This window comes from Siniperca chuatsi, linkage group LG12 (genome assembly GCF_020085105.1).
Source record: "Siniperca chuatsi isolate FFG_IHB_CAS linkage group LG12, ASM2008510v1, whole genome shotgun sequence".
Lineage (NCBI taxonomy): Eukaryota > Metazoa > Chordata > Actinopteri > Centrarchiformes > Sinipercidae > Siniperca > Siniperca chuatsi.
In genome coordinates this window covers 3,679,872-3,704,414 of record NC_058053.1, presented here as the reverse complement: position 1 = coordinate 3,704,414, position 24,543 = coordinate 3,679,872, and the positions used below count along the sequence as shown (strand labels likewise).

The 24,543-nt window shown below is 39.9% G+C and overlaps 4 protein-coding genes across 4 annotated transcripts in view; all 4 read left to right on the top strand.

The window, feature by feature from the left end:
* LOC122885916 (collagen alpha-3(VI) chain-like) lies at positions 1 to 22,505 on the top strand. Its single transcript, XM_044217690.1, has 6 exons — positions 1 to 577; positions 2,391 to 2,987; positions 4,649 to 5,245; positions 8,200 to 8,820; positions 8,931 to 9,524; positions 22,257 to 22,505. Exons 1-6 carry the CDS (start codon positions 1 to 3, stop codon positions 22,472 to 22,474), a joined length of 3,204 nt encoding a protein of 1,067 aa, XP_044073625.1. The 3' UTR covers positions 22,475 to 22,505.
* LOC122885036 (collagen alpha-3(VI) chain-like) lies at positions 10,469 to 15,408 on the top strand. The gene is made up of 4 exons (XM_044215632.1): positions 10,469 to 11,317; positions 11,904 to 12,509; positions 12,723 to 13,325; positions 14,511 to 15,408. The coding sequence occupies exons 1-4, from the start codon at positions 10,714 to 10,716 to the stop codon at positions 15,113 to 15,115; spliced, it is 2,418 nt and encodes an 805-aa protein (XP_044071567.1). The 5' UTR covers positions 10,469 to 10,713; the 3' UTR covers positions 15,116 to 15,408.
* Positions 22,478 to 24,149, top strand: LOC122885914 (collagen alpha-3(VI) chain-like; the record flags this gene model as incomplete). The annotated part of the gene is made up of 3 exons (XM_044217687.1): positions 22,478 to 22,856; positions 23,123 to 23,715; positions 23,936 to 24,149. Coding segments are annotated over 2 exons (720 nt in total), but the record flags the coding sequence as incomplete, so codon positions are not given.
* A 47-nt stretch (positions 24,150 to 24,196) lies between these two features.
* col6a3 (collagen, type VI, alpha 3) overlaps positions 24,197 to 24,543 on the top strand; it is a 53,541-nt gene continuing 53,194 nt past the window's right edge. The window contains 1 exon segment of the mRNA XM_044217686.1: positions 24,197 to 24,534. The gene's annotated coding sequence lies outside the window, so the exon portion shown is untranslated.

Below are 24,543 nucleotides of genomic sequence, written 5' to 3'. Positions count from 1 at the left end.
ATGGGAGAGGAGAACTTTGAGCATATCAGACAATTTCTGTACAGCTTGACACAAGCACTGCACCAGGTTGGAGGGGACAAGTTTAAATTTGCCCTTGTGCAGTACAGTAACAGGCCTGAAACTGAGTTCCAGCTCAACAGCTACCCAACAACACAGGGAGTCCTGGCACACATCAAGGCTATGTCTTACCGTGGTGGTGGCACCCGAACTGGCCTGGGCCTGGATTTCCTGATTCGTACACACTTGACCACTGCTTCGGGCAGCCGTGCTGTTGAAGGAGTGGCCCAGGTGGTGGTGGTGCTAACAGACGGGCGCTCCCAGGATGATGTGGCCAAGCCAGCTCAGGTGCTGTGGCTGGCTGGCGTGGAGGTGTTTGCAGTTGGAGTTCAGGATGCAGTGGACTCGGAGCTCAGGGAGATGGCTAGCCAGCCCCATGACACTCATGTTTTCAATGTAGACTCTTTCCTGAACTTGCGGGATATAATCCAAGATTTAGTAGTGGGGCTTTGCAGAGCAGTGACCCAGTCAGGGGGGGCTCCAGTGGCAAACGAGGCCCCTGTGGCTGGAGGAGGGACAGGTAATGAAATGGGACCAGTGTCACTACCATACTAATGTGTCTACATGTGCAGGAAAAAGCTGCTGCATATGGTTGTGACTGGATTTTATTATTAACACAGTCAAGTATTTTTAACCACAATAACCTTTCACTATCCACCTGCAAAATTAACATCACTTGTTTTGTCTTACCACATTTAATATGCTCCTAATGCTTTAAAAATCACAACAAGATCTGCATGTGAAATGGCACAGATACTATATATGCTGGTGCAAAGCCAGAATAGATACAATGAGTGTGGATTGAGAGAAAGCTATATAAGCGATGTAAACATTCTGTTCCAGGTGCCTTTAAAATTGGCAGTGATTTAAGTACTGTGTTGGCATACACCCATAACCTCAGATGATGCCTGTTTGTATTAGACAGCTGTAGGTGAGAGGACACATATACAGACAGCAACAGAATAAAATCCATATAGTGACACCTCAGACTGACATTCCTTCAGAAAACCTTTGGAAAAGAACATGGACTCGAGGATGCCTTACCCTTTAAAACATCACATCTCAAAATCAAACAATGAGCTTTTAACAAGAGCTAACCACGCACCACTGCTTTTGTGTCTTGCACTTTGTATGTTTGTCTTTATCAGTCACAATGTCTATCTGTAAAATATGTGCAATATTCTGTATTTGAAACAGTGATGAACCTTGGACTCATCCTTGACCTGCAGAAGTACTTTGAGAATGTTTTATATGTAGATTTCCATAAATTATGTACAATATGTTACAATGAGTTACTGGAATGAGAAAAAACATTCCTACGAAACTACATACATAAAAAGGCAAGTGTCCAAAGAAGACATTACCTTTGCCAGTACATATGATTCAAATTAAAATGAATGGAAACATTACTAATAAACAAATGTGTAGTCATTTTACATGGAATTACATGCAATATGTTCTCAAGTACTGTAAACTTGTAGGCACCAAGGATAGGCCACAGGATCATGACTGGTCACTTTATCTAAGGTCCGTAACAAGAGTCTGCATGGGATGGCTGAACTCAGTGGAGCTTATACAAGGGACATATCACACACATTTAATAAGGAACTTTGTAAAATGTTTAATGATAAAACTGCTTAATTATTGACTTGTAGTCATAGTATTATATTATATAATATTAATTATTATAAATAATTCTAATAATTTAACAATTAAAATACTTTCCAACTTTTCCCATATTAAAGCTCAAAAACTTTAGAAGAAATGTCACATTAAACATTTCTGGCTATTTATTACAATTTTTTCTTGCTTTACATTGTGGCAGAGTTCTAATCTTCCCCTGATGTTGGAAAACTGTTTTTCTAGAATTTAAATATGCATTTTGGCCTCATTAAGCTGTTATTGTTGGCCGTACAAGACGTAGAGTATTAGCTAAATAATCAGTGGTCGATATTCATACTGACTACAACACTACTGTACAGTACTTCATCAGTCACCCTTATGTCACTGTAATCCATATCCAATCCAAATAACCATTCTATGATAGGGAAAAATCACACTATAGTTTACAAACTTCACTAAAGAGTGCTAAACTACATTTAGGGAAAAAACAACAACAAATGACATCACTTTAGGAAATCTCCTTGGTTCAGCCTACATGCAGTATGATGTGTTTTGCAATGTTGTTATTGATTTGTTCACTTTGAATGTCACTTGACACATGCAATGATATGCAAGCACGAGTTCCTTGATTGGATTCTTTGTCTATGTCTCACTATGTTAACGCTTTCACAAGTTCCATTTTGTTTTGTTTTCTCTCTCTCTCCTTAAAGCGCAAGATTCAGCTGACCTAGTACTCTTAATTGATGGATCACAGAACGTTGGAGCAACAAACTTCCCCTTTGTGCGTGATTTGGTTTTGAGAATGATTGAGCGCCTTGATGTGGGCAGGGACACTGTTCGGGTGGCCTTGGCCCTGTACAACGCCAACCCAGAGATAAAGTTCTATCTAAATAGCTATGACAGCAAATCATCAGTCCTGGAAGCTGTGAAGGGCCTCGCCTACTCAGGGGGCGACGAATCTAACCTGGGGGCTGCCTTGGAGGAAGTGGCCGAGAGCCTTTTGAGCCAAACAGCTGGGGGCAGGGCAGACGAGGGTGTGCCCCAGATGTTGGTGGTTATCAGTGCTGCGCCATCCACTGATGATACTGGTGCTGGTGACCGGGCCCTTAAGAGGGCTGGCGTTATCACATTTGGCCTGGCGATTGCTGACACTGCCACTGCAGATCTGGAAGCAGTTGCTACAGATAATAGTTTTGTCCTGTCAGCCCCTGATTTCAGAGCAGTGGCAAGCATGGGTGACCAGCTTCTCCCATACATTAACGGGGTGGTCCAGCGCACCATTATAGTTCAGAATGAGTTCACAGAAGGTATGTAACTTCTCTGTAAATGTTGGCGGGGAATAGTGGTTGAGGGGACTTAAAAAAATTAAAAGCCCAAAGAGCTCATAATGAATGTAATATAGAGTGCAAGGTAAGATATGCTTGTGCTAAACCTGAAATTGCTTTATTCTCAATTGTAATAAGGGCTTTTAACAGAGGTGGCAATAACACAGGAAAGGTTAGAAGTACTAACTCTTGTTATTGTTCTGCACTTGGAATTTGCAAATTTATAGATCCACAAAGTTCTATGAAACCATTGTAAAGGTAAACAGCCTAATGGTAGATAAGAACAGATATTTTACTAAGAAAATTACAATGAAAGAGGCTTTGCTACCTTACTATGCCCTTCAGAACCTGGTTTATATTATACAGCATATTTTCAACAGTGGTGGGACATCATCTCAGCTAGTGCAAACAATGAAAATAGTATCACAAATTAGTATTAGTTTAGTTTATTTGCACAAATATTAGTACAAATTTGTATTAATAATACATGATATCATAAGGGAACATCTCTGGTACACCATGTGGCCCTTTTTTGTGGCATTAATTGAAGCTGCATTAAGTTATTTTTAATGGCTATATGGCAAAAGGCCATCAAAACAAGTTAACAGCTACAAGCTTATACATATTATACATGCACTATAATGTCTTCTTGCAAGTTGTTATGATGAACATGTTGTCAAATACTTGTCCAACAGTACTTACACATCCAACAGAAACATAGCAACGGGGCATCCCATTGCAGTCATGTTTTACTACTTGTCAAAATATCTGGGTCTGTTTGCCTTGCTAGATGTTTGACTCTTTTAATCTTCCACTTGTTAATTCTGGCTCTCCACCATTTTCATGCTGGCAGGTTGAGTACAACTGGCTGGTGTGAGCTTGGGTGATGGGACATGCTGTCCACATTTTTTTTATGGGGAGTCTGTGAGTGACTTACCCTACAGACTCCAGACCCAAGTCACTGATCTGAAAAGCTGCACAGAATTGCAGAATGGGTTGTGCCCATATCATATCATGTATGCCCAAAAATATTCCTTGATACAGTTTAAAGTATTTTGTAGTTACATGTTTGTAGTGTTTTGTTCAAGTAAATAATTTTATGTGACTACAAGATGTGCGTAGTATACTTTTCACTGTAGTTTTTTTTTGTTTGTCAAACTTTGTGAAAGAGAAAGTTCCAACAATCATTGCTGAGAACAAATACATTCAGTATACAAACAGTCCAGTGTCACTTATAGTATGTATTTTTATTTAAAATTTTGTTGATTAACCATTCATGTTATTGAGCATTTCTATTCATATTCTAAGCGTAATTGATATCGTCTACCACATGTCTTGTCCATGCAGCTGTCAAAACATTAATTAAAAAATACTCTTACTCTTAATACTATTTATTTTGATTGCAAATCGTATTTCATGCCTTATGAGAGTACATCTTTAAGATAAAACATTTATAAAGAGTCCCTGTTTTGTTTAGTATGTCAATATAAGACATATCCCAAATAGTCTAACATAAATATAAAATATAAATCTAATTATAGAATTGCCTTGGTTGGCTTTGTTAGTCTTCAGTAGTTTATTATTATAACATTTCTCAAAATCAGCTTTTATTCTCATATTAATGTTTTTTCTTTTCTTTTCAGTCTCAGTAGTCGGAAAACGAGACATCATTTTCCTTGTCGACAGTACAATGGGTTCACTGGTCATCAACTCCGTGCGCGAATTCATCAGGAAGTTTGTCGAAAGGATGCCAATTGGTCCAGATGAAGTTCAAGTGGGTGTGGCCCAGTTCAGCAATATCCCTCGACTTGAGATGGATCTCAACTCCCATGGATCCAGGGAGGCAGTAATTGCTTCTTTGGGCGGTTTCAAACCAAGACCTGGACAGGCAATCAACATTGGAGCAGCCTTGGACTTTGTCCGGACGAATATGCTGCGACCAGAGAAGGGCAGTCGTATTGAACAGGGGGTACCCCAGCTTTTACTGCTGATGACCAGTAAAAAGTCCAGTGACAGTGTCGAAGAACCTGCTAAGGCCCTTCAGCGAATGGGCGTATTGACTCTAGCTGCAGGCTCCAGGGCTGCTGATGAGCAGGAGCTGAAACAGATTGCCTTTGCTGACAGTGTTGTGTTCATGATGAGGGACTTCCGTGGACTGGCCCGCAGCTCAAGGGAAATTAGTGATGCGCTCTCAACTCTAGCTGGGGTGGTGGTGATGACCGAACAACCGACTGAGCCAGGTATTGCTTTCTTTTCTACACACATTCAATACATTTCAAGTGTAATTCAATTAATGAATGAACTGGTCTTTGATGAAATGGAAATATACAGATGAGTGACAAATTAAAAGAAAACTATGAATAAATAGGTGAAAAAACGACATATGCAGCTTCTTCTGAAAAAGTGTGCTGCATGGTAAAATTAAGCCATTCAATTCCTACATGCTCTGTGACGTATAAAATTGCTGAGCAGATCTCAACACTTATGGGAAATTTTGGACCAACGGGTTGAGGACTTTTCAGACAGGGAGCGATTGAGGCGCCTAGTAATACATTTTAAACGAGAGGCAGATCCAAGCAAGTATGCAGGCAGAGTGTCGCTTACCATCTGAAAAGACAGTGCTTTCCGCCACTATCATCAAACCAACAAAAGAGGAAATGTCTTTTGGAAGAATGGTGCCCCATTAAACATGAAAGAGACATGAAATACAATCAAGGAAGTCCAGTTTAACTGCTTGATTCCACTGGGCATGGCTGCATCACGGCCACTCTAGACAATGCTTGTGATTCCACCAGACATGCCGCAACGTGTTTCAGAAGCATCCCAGAAGTAGCTCTCTGCTCTGCTCAGCTTAAAATTTGCACCTAGTCTATTTTTGATGGAACCTGCGTCAAGCTGCACAGAGCAGATTGAGCCGGGCAGGCAGTCAGACAGAAGAATGGCATAGAGCATTCAGTCAATTCAGTCTATGTAGCCTACTTACCCATGGTAGAAGCACAAAAAACAAGGAAAAATTAACAAATCAGCACATTCTGAGCAAGTCAACAAAGCAGGCAGGCAAAATGCTCAGCTTCTGGAAAGCTTCTGGTGGGGTATAAAGAGGATCGGTGGAATCAAGCCGTAAGTAACAGTTGCCAAAACACTGCACAGCAGTGGATTTTGCAACTCTGGAATGTTGTGACGGTGGGAATTATTTTATCTTTCGATGCAATGACAACGAGATAAACAGTAGAAATACGTTGTTCACCGTACAAAGTACTACAGCAGGAATGCACACTTCATATGTCACACATATGTTCTTTTTTCTCAAGTCCAGTGTGTCGCCAGACTGGCTCTATTCGTATCAATGATTGGACTGCGTTTTCTCACACAGGGCTAAAGTCGGTCTGAATGCGGCCTATTTCTATGGGCTTGGTATAGCCTGCTGCAGTTCTGCTATGCTTATCAGAGCCATGATTACTGTACATGGGTTTCCACTGCGTCCGCCATTATGGTCTCCTCCCTCAACCAAAACAGTACCTTGTGCTAAACTGATTGGCTCAACACATGTAGTTGTGCTGGTGAATGGAGAGAGTTTAGTTTCACTTTTGTTCCCATTTGTACTTTTAAATGACAGATATCAGCCTCTGTTTACTGATTTTATTTCTTTAAGCTGTGTAAATTTTCTGCTGCTTTACATTAAATGCTTTCCAACAGCGTACCACTGGGAGACTTTTATTGTGAAGCATTTTAAAGAAATACAGTGTATTTGTCATCAAGATTTGTGGAACTTTGTTATCTGTGGTATTTTCCAATAAAAATGTACTTACCTAACAAGATGAGGACATAGTTAGCACAGTTTGGTCAGTTGATCAGGGAATAAATATTCCAGGGAGGAATGGTTAAAGAAGAAAAAAGCATATTGAGCTGGGTAGATAAAGAGCTGCAGGCTCTTACTGCAGTTTGTCTGAGCCAGCACACATCCAGTGCACTGTGGGGTCGGTTGTTCATGACTCAACTTCTGGCTTGTGCTTGCTGGCTTGTGCTGGACCAACACTTTACTAAGATACCTCATGTTGTTTTTTTAATTTGTCACCCATCTGCAAGGAAAAGACCCTCACTGCAAGCTGGAAGTCGTGGGTAGGGCTATTCATTGTTCACATGGGGAGGGGCTAATTGTTAGCACCGCCCACCACCCAAAAGTTTGTCTCTCAGAAATGAAAAAATGGCAATAATCTCCGAGATGCTGATGGCTATAGGCAGTAAATTTGTAACTTGAAGTCTAATGTTGTTTTTACTCAATCAGCAACTTAGTTTTATTGAGAATACAAAAAACTTTGTCAACTAAAGCTAGCTAAACAAGCGTTATTTAACTACAACAGAGACATGTATCAAAGTTATCCTGACACAGGTACTGTTTGTGTTTCTGTGTAGAGCCATGAAGAGAAAGCAATGCACCTTGTAATAAAAAAAATCAAGGACAGTCCAAATGCCTATATATGTTTACATTCAAGTGACAAAGCCCTCAAGCAGCTGTAGTAATTATGACTCAGCTTATGATACAGGTAAGATAGTGCTATAGCTTCAACAGATATATAGTATGTAACAGATGTTATGTATTTTTTAAATTTACATTAATATACATGTTATATTTGGTCTACATGAAGTTAAAAAATACACAGCAACCCAAACTACCTGTGTCAGGATAACTTATACATGTCCCTGTTGTAGCTAAATAGCGCTAGTTTAGCTGCCGGCTAGTTTCAGTTAACTTAGTTGTATGCATTCTTAATAGAACTAAGTAAAAAATGTTTGAAAAAATAATCTAAATGACTGATGACTAGCAACATACAACAGGAAACACATTAAGTTACAAATCTACTTCCTATACCTTTAGCATCTCAGAGATTATTGCCTCTTTTTCATTGCTGAGAGACAATTTATAACTTTTTGGGGTGTGGATGGTGCTAAATGTGTAGCCCCGCCCTGACGTGTGCCACGTGTAGCTCCTCTCTGGCTTTCAGCTTGCAGTGAGGGGTAACTGTCTGTGCCCAAAGCAAAGAATCAACTTCATAGCACTTATAGATAACAGTTTCAATGGGCATCATTTGACCTTTTAATGTGTCACTTACAGTGTTACATCTTCTAGAGCCTAAAAGTATGTGTACATGGTATTTCACAGAGGATTTTTTTTTGTGTTTGTGCTTTTCCTTAGTGGTCGAGATAACCACAGTGCAGACTCAAAAAGTGGTCCGAGACATTGTCTTCCTTGTGGATGGTTCAAACTACATTGGCAGCAGTAATTTACCATATGTGAGAGACTTCATTATCAACGTGGTCAACCAGTTGGATGTGCGTCCTGACAGGGTCCAGATTGGTCTCCTTCAGTTTGCTGACCATCCAAAAATTGAATTCTATCTGAACAGCTACCGCAGCAGGCAAGATGTTGTGAATGCAATCTCTCAACTCAGGCTGACTGGAGGCTCAGTTTTGAATACAGGAGCTGCCATGAATTATGCCCTTGCCAACATGTTCCAGCCATCAGCTGGGTCACGCAGGAGGCAGGGAGTCCAGCAGGTGTTGGTTCTGATCACAGGTGGCCCAGCCCAGGATGAGGTTAAAAGTGTAGCTGATAAAATGGCTCTGGCTGGTGTTTTGACCTTCACAGTCAGTTCTGGACAAGCAGATGACAACCTACTGAAAACAGTTGCCTTTGTTCCAGATTTGGCTTACCATGAAACAAGCTTCTCTAATTTACCAGCTATGGCTGAACTAATAATGCCAAAGTTGATAACAGTGGTTGGCCATACAGATGTGACATTCCCTGATGAATCTGGTGAGATTTGTATTTCTCTGTTCCTATTAATGAAATAAATGTGACATATATCACAGTTTCCCTGGTACAATAATTTGTGTGTGTGTGTGTGTGTGTGTGTTTTCCCTCAGTTGTCGTCCCTGGAGCTGAAAGGGATGTTGCCTTCCTCATTGATGGCACAGAAAATGTTCGAGCAGATTTTGCCTACATCCAGGATTTTATCATTAAAGTAATTGAACCACTTGACATTGGGATTGACAGGGTACGAATTTCAGTGGTTCAACACAGCGAGAGGCCAACTCCAAGTTTCTACCTTAACACTTATCAAACCAAAGATGAAGTGATAAGAGCTGTCAACACAATGACACCGGCTGGTGGACGTAGTCTAAACACAGGATCTGCTCTAAGATTCATGAAGGACACCATCTTGTCTGAAAGGCATGGTAGTCGGGCTGCGCAAAATGTCCCTCAGTTTCTGATTGTTTTGACTGGAGGCAGGTCCAGGGATAATGTGAAGGAGCCTGCTGGTGCGCTGAAGACAGAGGGAGTCGTACCGTTTGGTGTTGGTGTCAAGGATGCAGACCCAAAGCAGATTGAAGCCATTTCACACAACCCTTCATTTGCCTACAATGTGAAGGAATTCAGTGAGCTTAGTACCATACCACAAAGGCTCAATAACTATGTGACTCTTACAAAGGAAGATCTGGCCGTAGTCCTACAGCAAGGTAAGTAAAATCTCTTTTCTTATTGGCGTGTTAAACTTGCTGTAAGACAAACAACACTTCTACTAATGTTTTTGGTGCTTTATCAGGATAACTGAATATTATTTGTTGTGTCTTAGTACAAAGCAATGCTGAAAAAAGGGATATTGTGTTCCTACTGGATGGCTCTGATAACACAAGAAATGGATTCTCAGAGATAAAACTCTTTGTTAAGAGCATAGTGGAGAGCCTCTCTGTCAGTGAGAGCCAAGACAGAGTGTCTGTGGTTCAGTTTGCTGATAACCCTGAGGTCAACTTTTATCTGAATTCTCATAAGGAAAAAAATGACATTATAAATGCGATAGATCATTTAAGGCACAAGAGTGGGAGGCGCCTTAATATCGGGGGAGCTCTTCAGTTTGTGAGGCACAGTGTCTTCACGTCCTCCATGGGCAGTAGAAGACTAGAAGGAGTGCCCCAGATTTTAATTCTTCTAAGTGCTAAACCATCCACTGATGATGTGAGAAGCCCAGCTTTTGCTCTTAAAGAGCATGAAATTATGTCAGTGGGGGTTGGAGTTGGAGATGCGAATCTTTCAGAGTTGGAAATGATTGCCTTCAAACCTGGTTTCACATACAAGGTCACTGATTTCTTCAAGTTGCCCTCAATCCAATCACAACTTGTTGCTACACTGAACATAAACAAAGACACTGAGGAAACTATGACTGGAATTTCTGATTTAGTAGGTAAGAATTCCACATTTGAATACATGCCAAAAACCGGAGTACAGTATTACATTATTTGTCTGAGTCCAATGATTGATGATAAGGTGATAAATGATTAAAAATAGTTTTGGCACATTTCTGTTGTATGACATTTGTGATTACCCTCGCTAGAACATCTATTATGTTTGAAAAAAACAACTGTTCTGTATTTCTTAGGCTTTCAAGAATGTAACCTTCTTTTATACCTCTTTCCAATTTTCCACTTCAATGTTGCTTTGAAGAAGAAGTCGACAAATATTTTTATACATCTGTTTGATAAAAAGATGGTTCTTTAGCAGTTCTGCTTGAAATAACACTTTCAGAGCAATAGCTCATCTGTCTTTCCATGCTCAGTTTATTCCTCTGAGCTTCTAACTTGCTCATGCTGATAAATATGCATGAGCGTAGAAAAGTCTTGAACGTGCAGTTCGTGAATTCTCTTTCTATCCATGTATCACCTTGTTGACACAGGGAGCAATAAGAGGGACATAGTGTTTCTCCTTGATGGGTCGGATGACTCCAGAAATGGACTACCAGCTATTCGAGAGTTCATAAGAAGAATGGTAGAAGAGCTGGACATTGAAGAAGATAAGGTTCGAGTGGCCGTTGTACAGTATAGTGATGACACCACAGTTTACTTTAACTTAAAAACTCACAGATCCAAAAAGGCTATCATCTATGCTGTAAGAAGTCTTCGTCATAAAGGAGGAAGACCTCGGAACACTGGAGCTGCTCTACAGTTTGTGCGAGACCATGTTTTCACAGCTTCATCTGGGAGTAGACGCCTGGAGGGAGTCCCTCAGATTCTATTTTTACTGACTGGTGGCAAATCCAATGATGATGTTTCAGGAGCTGCGTTGAACCTAAAACAAATCGGTGTTCTGTCTTTTGCCATTGGAATGAAAAACACTAAACAGGAGGAGCTTCAAAAAATTTCCTTCTCCTCCAGATTTATTTTCAACCTTCCTGTCTTTGGTGAACTTTTGTCCATTCAGCCAGAGATAGCTGCATTTGTCCAGGCAGAAATACAAATTGAGCCTCTCACTGTTGTAGGTAAGAAGTGTCATTGATTTGTAGAATCAAACTGACTCCTACTTATGTTTTAGCACATTTGGTCTTTAATAGTTTGAATTGCAATGAAACTGCATCATCTTCTGTAGAATGTTTCTCAAACTGTCTCCACTGGTGAGAAGGCATCTTCCTGGTTATGCTGTTTCTTGTTTGGCTCTCATCCTTTTTCTTCTTGTACCCTGGAGAGTCTGTTCTTGACAGCCCCAAATCATCAAATGTCCTTACTTTCTATTCTTAAGCTCTTCCTTGAGCCAATGATAATCACATCATTGACTGAATATTTAGAGAGAAAGAATATTAAAATCAGCTTTCTCCATCTTTCATTTGTGAAAGAGGAATATACCCCTTGTAGTTATTTCCAAGTTTCTCGATAATTTCTTCATCTACCAGTTTTCTTAAATGCTCTGACATCTAACACCTTTTTTATTGCTGTAATAAGTATGAACTTTGATAACCAGCTCCTGATGGCTTTACCAACCATCCAATGTGTAATGATTGCACCACAATATATTTTAGCTTATGTGTTATATGTCTGATTCTTAAACAAGGTTTTCCTATTATTTTCTAGTTGAATTAGAAGAGTCCTCTCAAAGAGACATAGTGTTTCTATTGGATGGGTCAGATGACACACGGAGTGGCTTCCCAGCAATGAAAAGTTTTGTCCAAAGAGTGATAGAAACACTCAGTATTGGTGAGAACAAAGACCGTGTTTCTGTGGTCCAGTATAGCAGAGATTCACAGACACATTTCAGTTTGAACACCTACACAGAAAAACAAGATGTTCTTGCTGCTGTCCAGCTGTTGAACCATAAAGGAGGCAGACCCCTCAACACTGGGGCAGCTCTTGACTATGCAAGGAATAGTGCTTTTGCTGAATCGTCTGGGAGTCGGCATCAAGAAGGTGTCCCTCAGATACTGATTCTGTTGAGTGGGGGAAGATCTCAAGATGATGTTGCAAGTGCCGCTGCAGCTCTAAAACAGGACAAAGTTGTTTCATTCTGTGTAGGTACAAGAAATGCAGACATACTCGAGCACCAAATGATTGCACATAATCCTTCTTATGCTTTCTCCGTGCTTCGGTTTGATGATATTGGGAGCATCCATCAACAACTTGTGTCATTTGTGAAAAGGGTGCCTCGACAGCAGCCAAGACTAAAATCGCAGAATGGTCTAGGTAAGACTATCTATCTATCTATCTATCTATCTATCTATCTATCTATCTATCTATCTATCTATCTATCTATCTATCTATCTATCTATCTATCTATCTATCTATCTATCTATCTATCTATCTATCTATCTATTTATTGTAGTCATAATCAATATTTCATTATTTGACAACTTCATGTATAACTTTAACTGAGCATCATCCTTGTGTCTGTCAAAGTTTCTGCAGATCAAACTGAATCCATTCACTGTGACATTGTATTTTTACTGGATTCCTCGGATGAAATGCAAAATGACTTTAAGGCAATGCTTGACTTTGTTGAGAGAATGGTGGAGAAACTCAATGTGGATGAGAACAAAGATCATGTTTCTGTGGTGCAGTACAGCAGAGAACCTTCTGTTGAATTTTTTCTGAACACATATAAAACACAGCAGAATGTTGCCGGCAATGTGCGAATTCTGAGGCATAAAGGAGGCAGACCCCGCAATACTGGTGCAGCCCTCCAGTACATCAAGGACAATGTTTTTATAGCCTCTTCTGGAAGTAGGTACCAACAGGGTGTCCCTCAGATTTTGGTTCTCTTAACTGCCGGACGGTCCAGTGATGATGTCAGAAATGCCTTAGAAAACTTGAAAGAAATTGGTGTGATGATATTTGTGGTGGGAACAAGGAATGCAGATATCCTTGAGATTCAGTCTATTTCACAGGAAGCCAGTCATGCTTTCTTTGCAGCAGACTCCAGTGATCTGTCAGGCATTGAACAACAAATATTTTCTGCGATCAAGAACAGTGAAACCCCTGCTATCAAACCAGTATCATATGGTAAGACTGTAATGACCGTAATGACTTCATGTTGTACGCCACGTGCACAACTTCACGTCATTCATTCCAACTGAGGATGAATGATGGACAGCAACAGAATAGTTCCGTTTTGGATCCGCTGGCCATTAGATCGTGAATACGTCGGACGTTTTAAAACTCTGCGTCAGTACAACCTCAAGTAGGAAGTGGATGACGGACAAAATATTTATATGAACAAAATATTTTGGCTTTATTCAGACAAAAAAAAAACAATTCAGACTTTTTCCACATCAAATTTTTTTATTGTGGTTGTGATTTATTACACTTGTGATTTAATGATGATTAAAATGTAACATGCCATTTTTTAAACACATTTCCTCCATTGCTGGCCCATTTCACTAATCATGACAACCAAGCTGATGCTGCATTCCAGTCAAAGACTGAGGTTGGAATTTCCCAGTTAAAATTTCCGACTTCTGACCTCCAAGCGTTCCAGGTGCACGGCGTCAAACATAAACAAAAAACATGGCTGACCATGACAAACTGATGTTTCTTTGGCAAGTGTACACACAATTGAGCTCTCAGCAGTACAGCCTCCTTGCATATATAAACGGATCAGAGGAGGAAACGATGCATGAACAAACGCCATTATAGGCCTACATATTATTTTACGGCACTTTTATACTTGGAAATGTATCTTAATATTCCATTCACTAGCCTAATACAATACTGTAGTATACAAATACATCCCACCCCACTCCCCTATTTATTGAAACGTAGCCTAATGTGCGCTTCCATGGGTGCTGCCATTTTTGTGTGACATCAGACAACTGATTCTTCATGAAGTCGTGATAGATGGGTTTGCCCCGACTTCACAAGTAGGAACTCCAACTTTAAGTGGCGTTCCATTGTACCTTTTCTTGTAGGAGGTCAGAAATTTTAGAGTTCCAAGTTGTCAGGAACGCAGCATGTTTGCATTTTGGACATGATAACTGTTCTATGCTTTCCTCCATGTTGTTTTGGGAGTTCCGTCCCATTCTGTCAAGCAAAGAGCTCTGTTCCAGGATTGCGTCAACAAAAATGGTCCACTAAAATATCAGAGCAAGTTGTGCACATGGGGTTACTGAACATTTGCAGGAACAAAACACTTTTAATCACATATTTCATCACTGTTGTTCACCAATTTAAATGCCTGTGTGATTACAGATCCCAACAGAAGAGACATTGTTTTTTTGCTTGATGGTTCTGATGATTCTCAGCGAAGATTCACAGATATTAAAGACTTTGTGCAGAGAATAGTGGTGGACCTAAACATTGATGCAAACAAAGATCGCGTGGCTGTGATCCAGTACAGCAACACAGCAGAGATTAACTTTAACTTGAGACATTACTCAACAGAGGATGATGTTCTTGATGCAGTAAGAGGCCTAAGTCACAAAGGAGGTCATCCTCACAACATTGGAGCGGCTCTCCAGTATGTGATGGACCATGTATATACTTCTGACTCAGGAAGTAGACTCCTTGAGGGAGTTCCACAGATACTCATACTACTGAGTGGTGGAAGATCTGGAGATGACATCAGAACCCCAGTCAGAATGCTTAAAGAGATTGGTGTTATTTCAATTGCAATTGGAACAACTGATGCTGACACCCTAGAGCTACAGACAATATCTCATGAACCCAATTATGCGCTCTCTATTAATGATTATGAGGAGCTTCCTACTGCTAAGCAAGATGTGTTTTCATTGTTAAGAGAGGCTTCCCACCATGTAGAGCAAACTGCTCCCACAAAGGGTTTTGGTAAGATGTAATGTTTTTACCTTTTAACTAAATAAATAATATAAAGAGAAGAGGGGGATGGGGTCAAAATAAACTGAGATGACTTCTATTTAGGCCCATGACTAAATCATAGGGGACTGTCACTGTAGCTGCTAACCTGTTACCTACAGAAAATCACATTGCCTTTGTTTCTACGTGTTTTGTCTTTGTTGCAGATTCTAAGAAACATGATGTAGTATTTCTTATTGATGGATCATATGACTCACGAAATGGCTTTGAAGAGATACGAGGCTTTGTTGAAAAAATTGTTGAAAGTTTAAATCTAGGTGAGAACAGAGACCAAGTAGCTGTTGTTCAATACAGCCGTGATGCCACAGTCAATTTCTACTTGAATTCCTATTCATCCAAGAATGATGTGCTCAATTCCATTGGAACAATGAGGCACAAGTTGGGAAGACCTCTCAACATTGGCAAAGCACTTGAGTTTGTCAGAGACAATGTCTTTGCTGCTTCAGTTGGAGGTAGACATGCAGAATCAGTTCCTCAATATCTGTATGTATTTAGCGGTGGGAGATCAGGGGATGACGTCAGAGGACCAGCACAGTCACTCAAAGAAAATGGAATAAAGACTTTTAGTGTTGGAACAAAGAATGCTGATACATTGGAAATGCAAACCATCTCGTTCACGCCAGCACATTATTTTCATGTCACAGATTTTAACAATCTGCAAAGCATACATCCTTCTGTGGAAGCCACATTGAGGGGTGCACAAAAAACAGCTGAATTTCCAACAGTTATTGGTAAGAAGTAGTAGTATCTTCTACATGGACATGGTATAATTATGTACCATGGGTATATTGAAAATGTTTCTGTTAACAGCAAAGATGTTGGTTTTTTAAAATGTTTGTTTGGGTAACACTTTATCTGAAGGGGTGTGTCATTCAGTCAATTAGGTCACTTGTAATGCAAAGTTGACATTGTTTAAGATGTCTTTGTTATGACAACTTGACATTTACCAAGAAAACATAACCTATCATAAACATGCCACAGCAGGCCTAATTATCAAACTTAAAGAAACTATTTAGCTGTATGTGTTGACATTACATTATAATGTCATACGCGGTTGGTTTTGACATTGGCTGTCATGAGACCATTATAATTGTGTCATGAATAATTCCCTTGACCTCATGTGAAGTGGAAACTTTTGGAATTGTCATAAACATGTCAGTAATATTATAAGGCCAGTTCGATGACAGAGAATAGTACCAAGGTGAAATAGTTTCCTAATGGACAGATAGCTTTACTGGTTGCTAAAGTAACATTAGCTAACCTAACCACATTGGTGGTGGTTGAGGTGAGTTCCCCCCTTCACTGTGAAGCACTTTGGGTATCAAGATAAAATGCTAACGTTATATAAATGTAATCCAGTACTATTACTATTATTATAACCACTAACTGCTGCTAATTGTGACTGTTAGCTGCCGTTAGCTAGTTAGCTTGGTTAGACCTGTGCAGCCAGCCGTGCTATTAGCTGACTCAACCCAGGGATCCCAGGAAGCAAACCCAGCTAGAAAACCACTTTGGTACTGTATTCCCTGTCAAACTATCACTGTCGGTCGCAGAGGTTGTGTTAGGTTCGGTCTTGGTCCCAGCCGGGGGAGCAAAACGGCTAGTGCTATTTGATTCTGCATATTTACGTGTTTCCTGTAAAAACAGGAAGCTAGGGAGGGACTTGTCGCGGATATTGATTGGCGTTTTGCCAATCACTGAATGTGCGTCCCCCTGCTATGCAGCTAGTGTCAGCGTCTTGATTCCAGTGAACATGGATGGGCCGGGGCGAACACAACCTCTGAGACCGACGGTGTACAGTTTGACAGGAAATACAGTACCGAGGTGGTTTTCTTGCCGGGTATGGCTCCTGGCCCCCCAGGGCTGAGTCAGTTAATAGGAGGGCTGGACTAAATGGCTAACCTAGCTAATAGCAGCAGTTGCAGTTACAGTTAGCAGCAGTTAGTGGTTATAATAATAATAATGGATTAGTTACATTTATATAATGTTAGTGCTTTATATTGATACCCAACGTGCTTCACAGTAAAGGGGGGAACTCACCTCAACCACCACCAATGTTACTAATGTTACTTTATCAACAAATAAAGTCCATCAGGAAACTCCTTAAATCACATCGGTACTATACTCTGTCGTCAAACTGGCTTATAACATTTAACATCTTTATGACAAGTCCAAAAGGTTTCACTTTACATGAGGTCAAGGGAATTATTCATGACACAATTATAATGGTCTCATGGCAACCAATGTCAAAACCAACCACAGTATAATGTAATGTTAACACATAAAGCTAAATAGTTTCTTTAAGTTTGATAATTAAGCCAGCTTTGGCATGTTTATGACAGGTTATGTTGTCATAACAAAGACATTAACAGGCTATGTTTTCTTGATTAATGTCAAGTTGTCATAATAAAGACATCTCAAACAATGTCAACTTTGCATTACAAGTGACAACTGACAGAATAACACTTAATGAAAACAGTCATAAAAGTTCGTGAAGACTCCTTCATGTTCATGACACGTATCATGTCATAGTTATGACGGTGCCAGTCTTATGCACACCCCTTCGAATGAAGTGTTACCGTTTGTTTGTATCCATTTCAGGCACTGCCACAAATGCAGAATTAGAACACCAGAGTGCTGATATTGTTTTTCTCCTTGATGGATCTGATGATATGCGAGCAAGTGAAAGACAAATTTTGGATTTTGTCAGAGAGTTTGTCAAGCAAATAGAAATTGGGCCAAGCAAAGTACAAGTTGCTTTGATTCAATACAGCACAGAGCCCACAACTGATTTTCTCCTGAACACATACTCACTGAAAAATGATGTCTTGAGTCATCTGAGCAATGTAAAACTGAAAGGAGGGTTCACCGTGAACACTGGTGTAGCCCTTGATTATGTAAAGAGCAATGTGTTCACTGTTTCATCTGGAAGCAGAGCCCAGCAGGGAGTCCCACAGATATTGATCATCATAAGTGGGAGAAAGTCAGAAGATGATGTCTTAGGTCCAGTGGACAGACTGAAAAATGCTGGAATTGTCCTTTTCAGTATTGGAGTGAATAATGCAGATAGGTTGGAGATGGAGCAATTAGCACATAATCCTAGAGCAGAATATTTTATCAAGGAGATTTCTGACTTTCCTCTTGTGAGAGAACAGTTGCTCTCAGTCATTGCATCTCACAAAGTCACTGTCATCCCTGGTGTAGGTGAGTGAAAACAAATATTAATGAATTAATTTTACTTTATCTTTAATAAATCGTTAAGTAATAGATACATCTAATAATAAATATAGTCACACCCTGTAAACTGCACATATTTCAGTTACTTGAACAGTAATCAGATTTCTGTTGAATTGCTAACTAACACAATTTACATGACTGTGGACTTTTCTAGGTTCAAGCTCCAGTTCGAATAGAGATATTGTCTTTCTCATTGATGGATCTGATGATGTCAGGAGTAGATTCTCTGCTATACGTGAATTTGTTGCAAAAATGGTTGACATCTTTGACTTGGACCAAGGAAAAGATAAAGTCGCTGTTGTACAGTATAGCAACAATGCTGAACTCAATTTCAATCTGAATACTTACAACACAAGAGATGATGTTCTTAAGCACATTGCAAGCCTAAAACCAAAAGGCGGAAGGCCGCAGTATATTGGAGCAGCACTGCAGTTTGTGAGGGATCATGTCTTAGTTTCAAATGCTGGAGGTCGACGTCATGAAGGTGCCAAGCAGATACTTGTCATATTGGCTGGTGGAAGATCTAGAGATTCTCCACGAGGTCCAGCTAGTATGCTCAAGGCTGCAGGGGTTGTCACATTTACAATTGGATCAAGAATGTCAAATTCAGCTGAGATGCAAGTAATTTCCTCTGACACAAATTATGCTTACTCAGTCCCTGACTTTGCAAATCTCCCTCGTATTCAACAAAGTTTGATGAGTCATCTTACTCAAATGGGAGTTGAGGAGGAAACTAAAGCAGGTAAGAATTTAGTTTATTTGAATCATTATTTAAATAAATAAACTTTAGCTGTGAATATATTTATGATTATTGTGATTAACATCATAAAAATAATATCTATTTTTGTTAACAGAGCAACGTGATGAAAAAGGAAGAGACATAGTTTTTCTTTTGGATGGATCTGATAATACCAGAAATGGATTTTCAGCCATTCAAGATTTCCTGTTCAAAATAATAGAAAGGCTTAACATTGGACCAAATAAAGACAGAGTTGCTGTGATTCAGTTCAGCAATGTGGCACTAGCCAATTTCTTTTTGAATTCATTCATGAGGAAGGAAGATGTCTTAACAGCTGTCAGTAGGCTCTCACACAAAGGTGGAAGACCTCTCAAAACGGGTGCAGCTCTAAAATATGTTAAAGAAAATGTATTCACAACTGCCACAGGGAGCAGATACACTGCAAATGTGCCACAAATTCTTGTTGTTTTAAGTAGTGGACCATCAAGTGACAGTGTGGATTTGCCTGTTGCTTCTCTAAAAGAAAGTAGTGTCACAATATTAGCCATTGGAACAAAAAACTCTGACCACAAGGAAATGGAGAAGATCTCAAATGCTCCAAGTTATACTTTATCAGTTTCTGAAATGGCTGAACTTCCAAGTATACAAGAGCAAGTTGTTGCTGCAATTACAGAAGAAAATTTCAAAAATGAAATTTCAAAAACAGAAGTAATTGGTAAGAATAATTGCATATATACTGTACACTGCATGATTCAGTTTATACTCAAGTACACAGTTCTTTCTAATACATGTTAAGGAAGCCATTTGCCATTTTCAACATTATCTCAATGCATGGATCCACACTAACACTCACTATTAGATATTATTTGTGTCGGTTACTGATACGCAGAGTAGGGGTGGGCGATACCAGGGCCAGAATCACCTATATTGATACAGAGACCAATACGGCCAAATGATTTGCCCAACATTAATCATCTCTTTTTACTATCCTTTGTTAAACCTAATTAAACACAGAACCATTTGTAAATGTAAAAAACAAATGTTTAATGCGAATTCTCTGAACTTATGAGGTGACCACTGTGCAGATGCACACAACAGCAGCAGAAAAGCAAAGAGCGCATGCTCTGTTTTTTTCTAGTATCAATACTCAAAACAAGACTTAGTATTGGCAGTATAGGCACTGACCGTCCCACCTCTAACAGAAAGTGAGTGTGGATTACACTTTGCCTTGACTCAGTAATATCTGTGTGAGATAAAGCAAACATTTCTCCTTGCCTGACAAATGTGCAGAAGCAGCATTTCATGTTCCATTACAGTACACAATAGTCTAAAAACAGCAGGCGAGTCCAATATTCTCACATTAGCTCTGCTGTTGTACTAGTTGAACAGCTAGTCTAGCTAATTTTAGCTTCTACAACAACAGAAAATTATATACATTAATCTCAGAGTCAAAGCTGCTGAGAAAATTAAATAGAAATCAGAAGTTCAGGGTGCTGCTGACAGTACTGCAGGCAGCCTACCTACATCAGGAACACTGACTAGGATGACGAAGACAGAGCTGCTGAATGTCAGCAGTCAGAGCCAACTAGGTTAGTATTTACCCATAATTGCCACACAAGAATGCATAACTATGCCACAATAGGTTTCACCAGACTGCTTTTGTCTGATTCCGTTGCCAACACCAGGACAGTGCTAAAATCTGTAATAATGGGGACATGAAACATTTTTAGACAAACCGAAAAGAACAGTCTTTGCAAACAGGAACAAGAATATATGGTATTTAGAGTGAAAAATGATGTATTTTTTCTGTTACTTATGATTGATTACTTAATTGATACATTTAAATAAAATGTATTTCTAATTGCAATTCTAAACAATAAGAAAAGAATACAGTTATCCTTAAATAAGCCAATAAAAATTATATTTTAATTATTCTGTCTTACAATAATGATCAAAATTATGAATACATATATTTCTAATGGATTTGTAGAATGATCTTGATTTTTGAAATTACATCTAGAGTTTACTTTTTGTTTCTACATTTTAAATGCACCTTTCTAAGATATTTCATCTCCAAATTTCTTTGCCTCTCATTTTCTTTTTGACAGTTTAATTTGATCTACAATTAGACAAGAAACATCTCATGTACTAACTTAACCCTTAAATTAAAGCAGCCATTGTGCCACACACAAAAATTTAAATTGCAGAAGCTCCAACTGACAGGGTAGCATTTCAGGGAAGTTATACTGGCCAACAGGCAACATTTAGGCTGATGTATGATTTGACAATTGTTTGATTTATATGGTGTTTTACTTCACTAATGAACTATAAAATTATCCTTTAAGAAAAATAACCTTTAAGTATCTAAGAAATTAAATGGTAAAAGGAAAAGCAGATAGCAAATGTTAGAAAGGCAGAAAGAGTTAAAGAGAGAAAGAGTTAAAAATAATGATAAAAGTACACATTTAGCAGCACTTTCAAAATCACAATCATTTTGTAAATAGATGAAAATGGATTGTTTTCAAATTGAATACATAATTATTCAATATAAATAACTCATTAAATTTATACTTGTTGGATAAAATCTAATATTGTTAACTGTAGGGGCTCTGACTTTCTTATAATATTAGGGTCATACTGGCTAATGGTGGCTGGTGTAGGCACAGATAGTATCTAAAAAGGAATGGTCACTGCAATGAAAATTAAACCTAAAGTTATTGTTCAATGCTTCAGTATTACAATAGAAAACACAATCTTGATTGTGAAAATTTGTCAGGCAAGCAGAAATTCTTGTTCAGACAAAAAAGCAGTAAAATGTGGACTATTGTGTATTGATGAATGCTTTTTGAAAAGTTTATTTTCTATTGTTTGAATCCAAAATGAAAACCCATGACACCAACAGTAACTGGTAAAAAAGTGACCGATTTTTACAATCCACGATCATGGTAGGACACAGATTGAACTGTATTAAACTATTTTACTGAGTTGCGGTCAGCCTGTACCACTTTGATAAAACACGTTTGTCAGCATTAATAGAGCAAGTTGTAAACATTGAGGCTAGCTTTTGTCATCTGACTTTCACATTTGACACATGAATCTAAATATGTCTCATATTTTATGTTCCTTAGTGGAGAGACAGCTACCAGGAAGGGATGTTGTGTTCTTGTTGGATGGATCTGATGGTACTAGAACTGGATTCCCAGCTATGCGAGACTTTGTCCAAAGAGTAGTAGAGACACTCAGCGTGGATGACAACAAAGACCGTGTCTCAGTGGTTCAGTACAGCAGAGATCCAACTGTCCAGTTCTATCTGAACACATACGCGACAAAAAGGCGAGATCCTTGACACTATCAGAGGTTTGAGGCACAAAGGCGGAAGACCCTCAACACTGGAGCAGCTCTCCAGTACTTGAGGGATAATGTCTTCACGGCCTCTGCCGGAAGCAGGCGCGTGGAAGGCGTTCCACAGGTCCTAATATTGCTAAGTGGTGGAAGGTCTTCTGACAGTGTTGACGCACCAGCCTCTGCTCTCAAACAGCTGGGTGTCTTGACCTTTGCAATTGGAACCAGGAGCTCTGACAGCAGCGAACTGCAGAAGATATCCCACGATCCCAGTTATGCTCTATCTGTGTCTGAATTCACTGACCTTCCCAGTGTCCAACAGCAACTTCAGTCCTCCGTGGAGGCTGTGGTTATTGACGTCACCCCAGAATCACCAACTGTATTTGGTATGTTAACAAGCATGGCGTCTTGCTGGCCTGAAAGGCTACGTGACTAGTTTCACCTAAGCTGAGGCAAAGAAATGAAGTGTGATACATGTTTAGCGCCAGGTGTGCATTGAAAGAGAGGTGGTGGCGGTGGTGTGCTTTCCTACTGTTTACAATTGAAGTAGGCAGTGCTAGGTGATTTCAAAAAGTAGCCCACCACTTGATAAGTAGTGCACCAGAGTTGTTCTGCAAAGGTTTTTATTTGATGTCTTCCTGTCTTTTCTCAGTTGACACTGCCAAAAAGGATATCGTATTCCTTCTGGATGGTTCTGATGGCACAAGGAATGGCTTCCCTGCCATTCGTGATTTTGTTGAGAGAGTGGTGGAGAAACTCAATGTGGGAGAAAACAAAGACCGAGTCTCTGTGGTCCAGTACAGCAGAGATGTAGAGGTCCACTTTGATCTGAAAACATACAAAACACCAGATGATATTTTGGATTCGGTCAGAGGGCTGAGACACAGAGGAGGCAGACCCCTCAACACCGGGCAGCCCTCCAATACGTCAGGGACAACGTCTTTACAAACTCCTCCGGGAGTAGGCGCCTGCAAGGTGTTCCACAGATGTTGATCCTGCTAAATGGTGGAAGGTCTTTTGACAATGTAGATACCCCAGCCTCTACTCTCAAACAGCAGGGCGTCTTTGTGATTGGCATTGGAACAAGGAACTCTGATAGTAGAGAGCTGCAGAAGATATCATATGACCCTAGTTACGCTCTATCAGTGTCTGAGTTCACTGACCTCCCCAGTGTCCAAGAACAGCTCTCCACTGTAATGAGCAAGGTGCTAGTGAGGGCCACGCCCATGACACCAACAGTAACTGGTAAGAAAGTGACCGATTTTTACAATCCACGATCATGGTAGGACACAGATTGAACTGTATTAAACTATTTTACTGAGTTGAGGTCAGCCTGTACCACTTTGACAAAACAGTATTGCCAGCATTAATAGAGCAAGTTGTAAACATTGAGGCTAGCTTTTGTCATCTGACTTTCACATTTGGCACATGAATCTAAATATGTCTCATATTTTATGTTCCCTAGTGGAGAGACAGCTACCAGGAAGGGATGTTGTGTTCTTGTTGGATGGATCTGATGGTACTAGAACTGGATTCCCAGCTATGCGAGACTTTGTCCAAAGAGTAGTAGAGACACTCAGCGTGGATGACAACAAAGACCGTGTCTCAGTGGTTCAGTACAGCAGAGATCCAACTGTCCAGTTCTATCTGAACACATACGCGACAAAAAGGCGAGATCCTTGACACTATCAGAGGTTTGAGGCACAAAGGCGGAAGACCCCAACACTGGAGCAGCTCTCCAGTACTTGAGGGATAATGTCTTCACGGCCTCTGCCGGAAGCAGGCGCGTGGAAGGCGTTCCACAGGTCCTAATATTGCTAAGTGGTGGAAGGTCTTCTGACAGTGTTGACGCACCAGCCTCTGCTCTCAAACAGCTGGGTGTCTTGACCTTTGCAATTGGAACCAGGAGCTCTGACAGCAGCGAACTGCAGAAGATATCCCACGATCCCAGTTATGCTCTATCTGTGTCTGAATTCACTGACCTTCCCAGTGTCCAACAGCAACTTCAGTCCTCCGTGGAGGCTGTGGTTATTGACGTCACCCCAGAATCACCAACTGTATTTGGTATGTTAA

Coding starts and splice junctions, on each gene's coding strand:
- LOC122885036 (XM_044215632.1), top strand. CDS start 10,714: ATGTATCACCTTGTTGACACAGGGAGCAATAAGAGGGACATAGTGTTT. Junction 11,318..11,903: donor TGAGCCTCTCACTGTTGTAG/GTAAGAAGTGTC, acceptor ATTATTTTCTAG/TTGAATTAGAAGAGTCCTCT. Junction 13,326..14,510: donor TATCAAACCAGTATCATATG/GTAAGACTGTAA, acceptor GTGTGATTACAG/ATCCCAACAGAAGAGACATT.
- LOC122885916 (XM_044217690.1), top strand. CDS start 1: ATGGGAGAGGAGAACTTTGAGCATATCAGACAATTTCTGTACAGCTTG. Junction 578..2,390: donor TGTGGCTGGAGGAGGGACAG/GTAATGAAATGG, acceptor CTCTCCTTAAAG/CGCAAGATTCAGCTGACCTA. Junction 2,988..4,648: donor TCAGAATGAGTTCACAGAAG/GTATGTAACTTC, acceptor TTTTCTTTTCAG/TCTCAGTAGTCGGAAAACGA.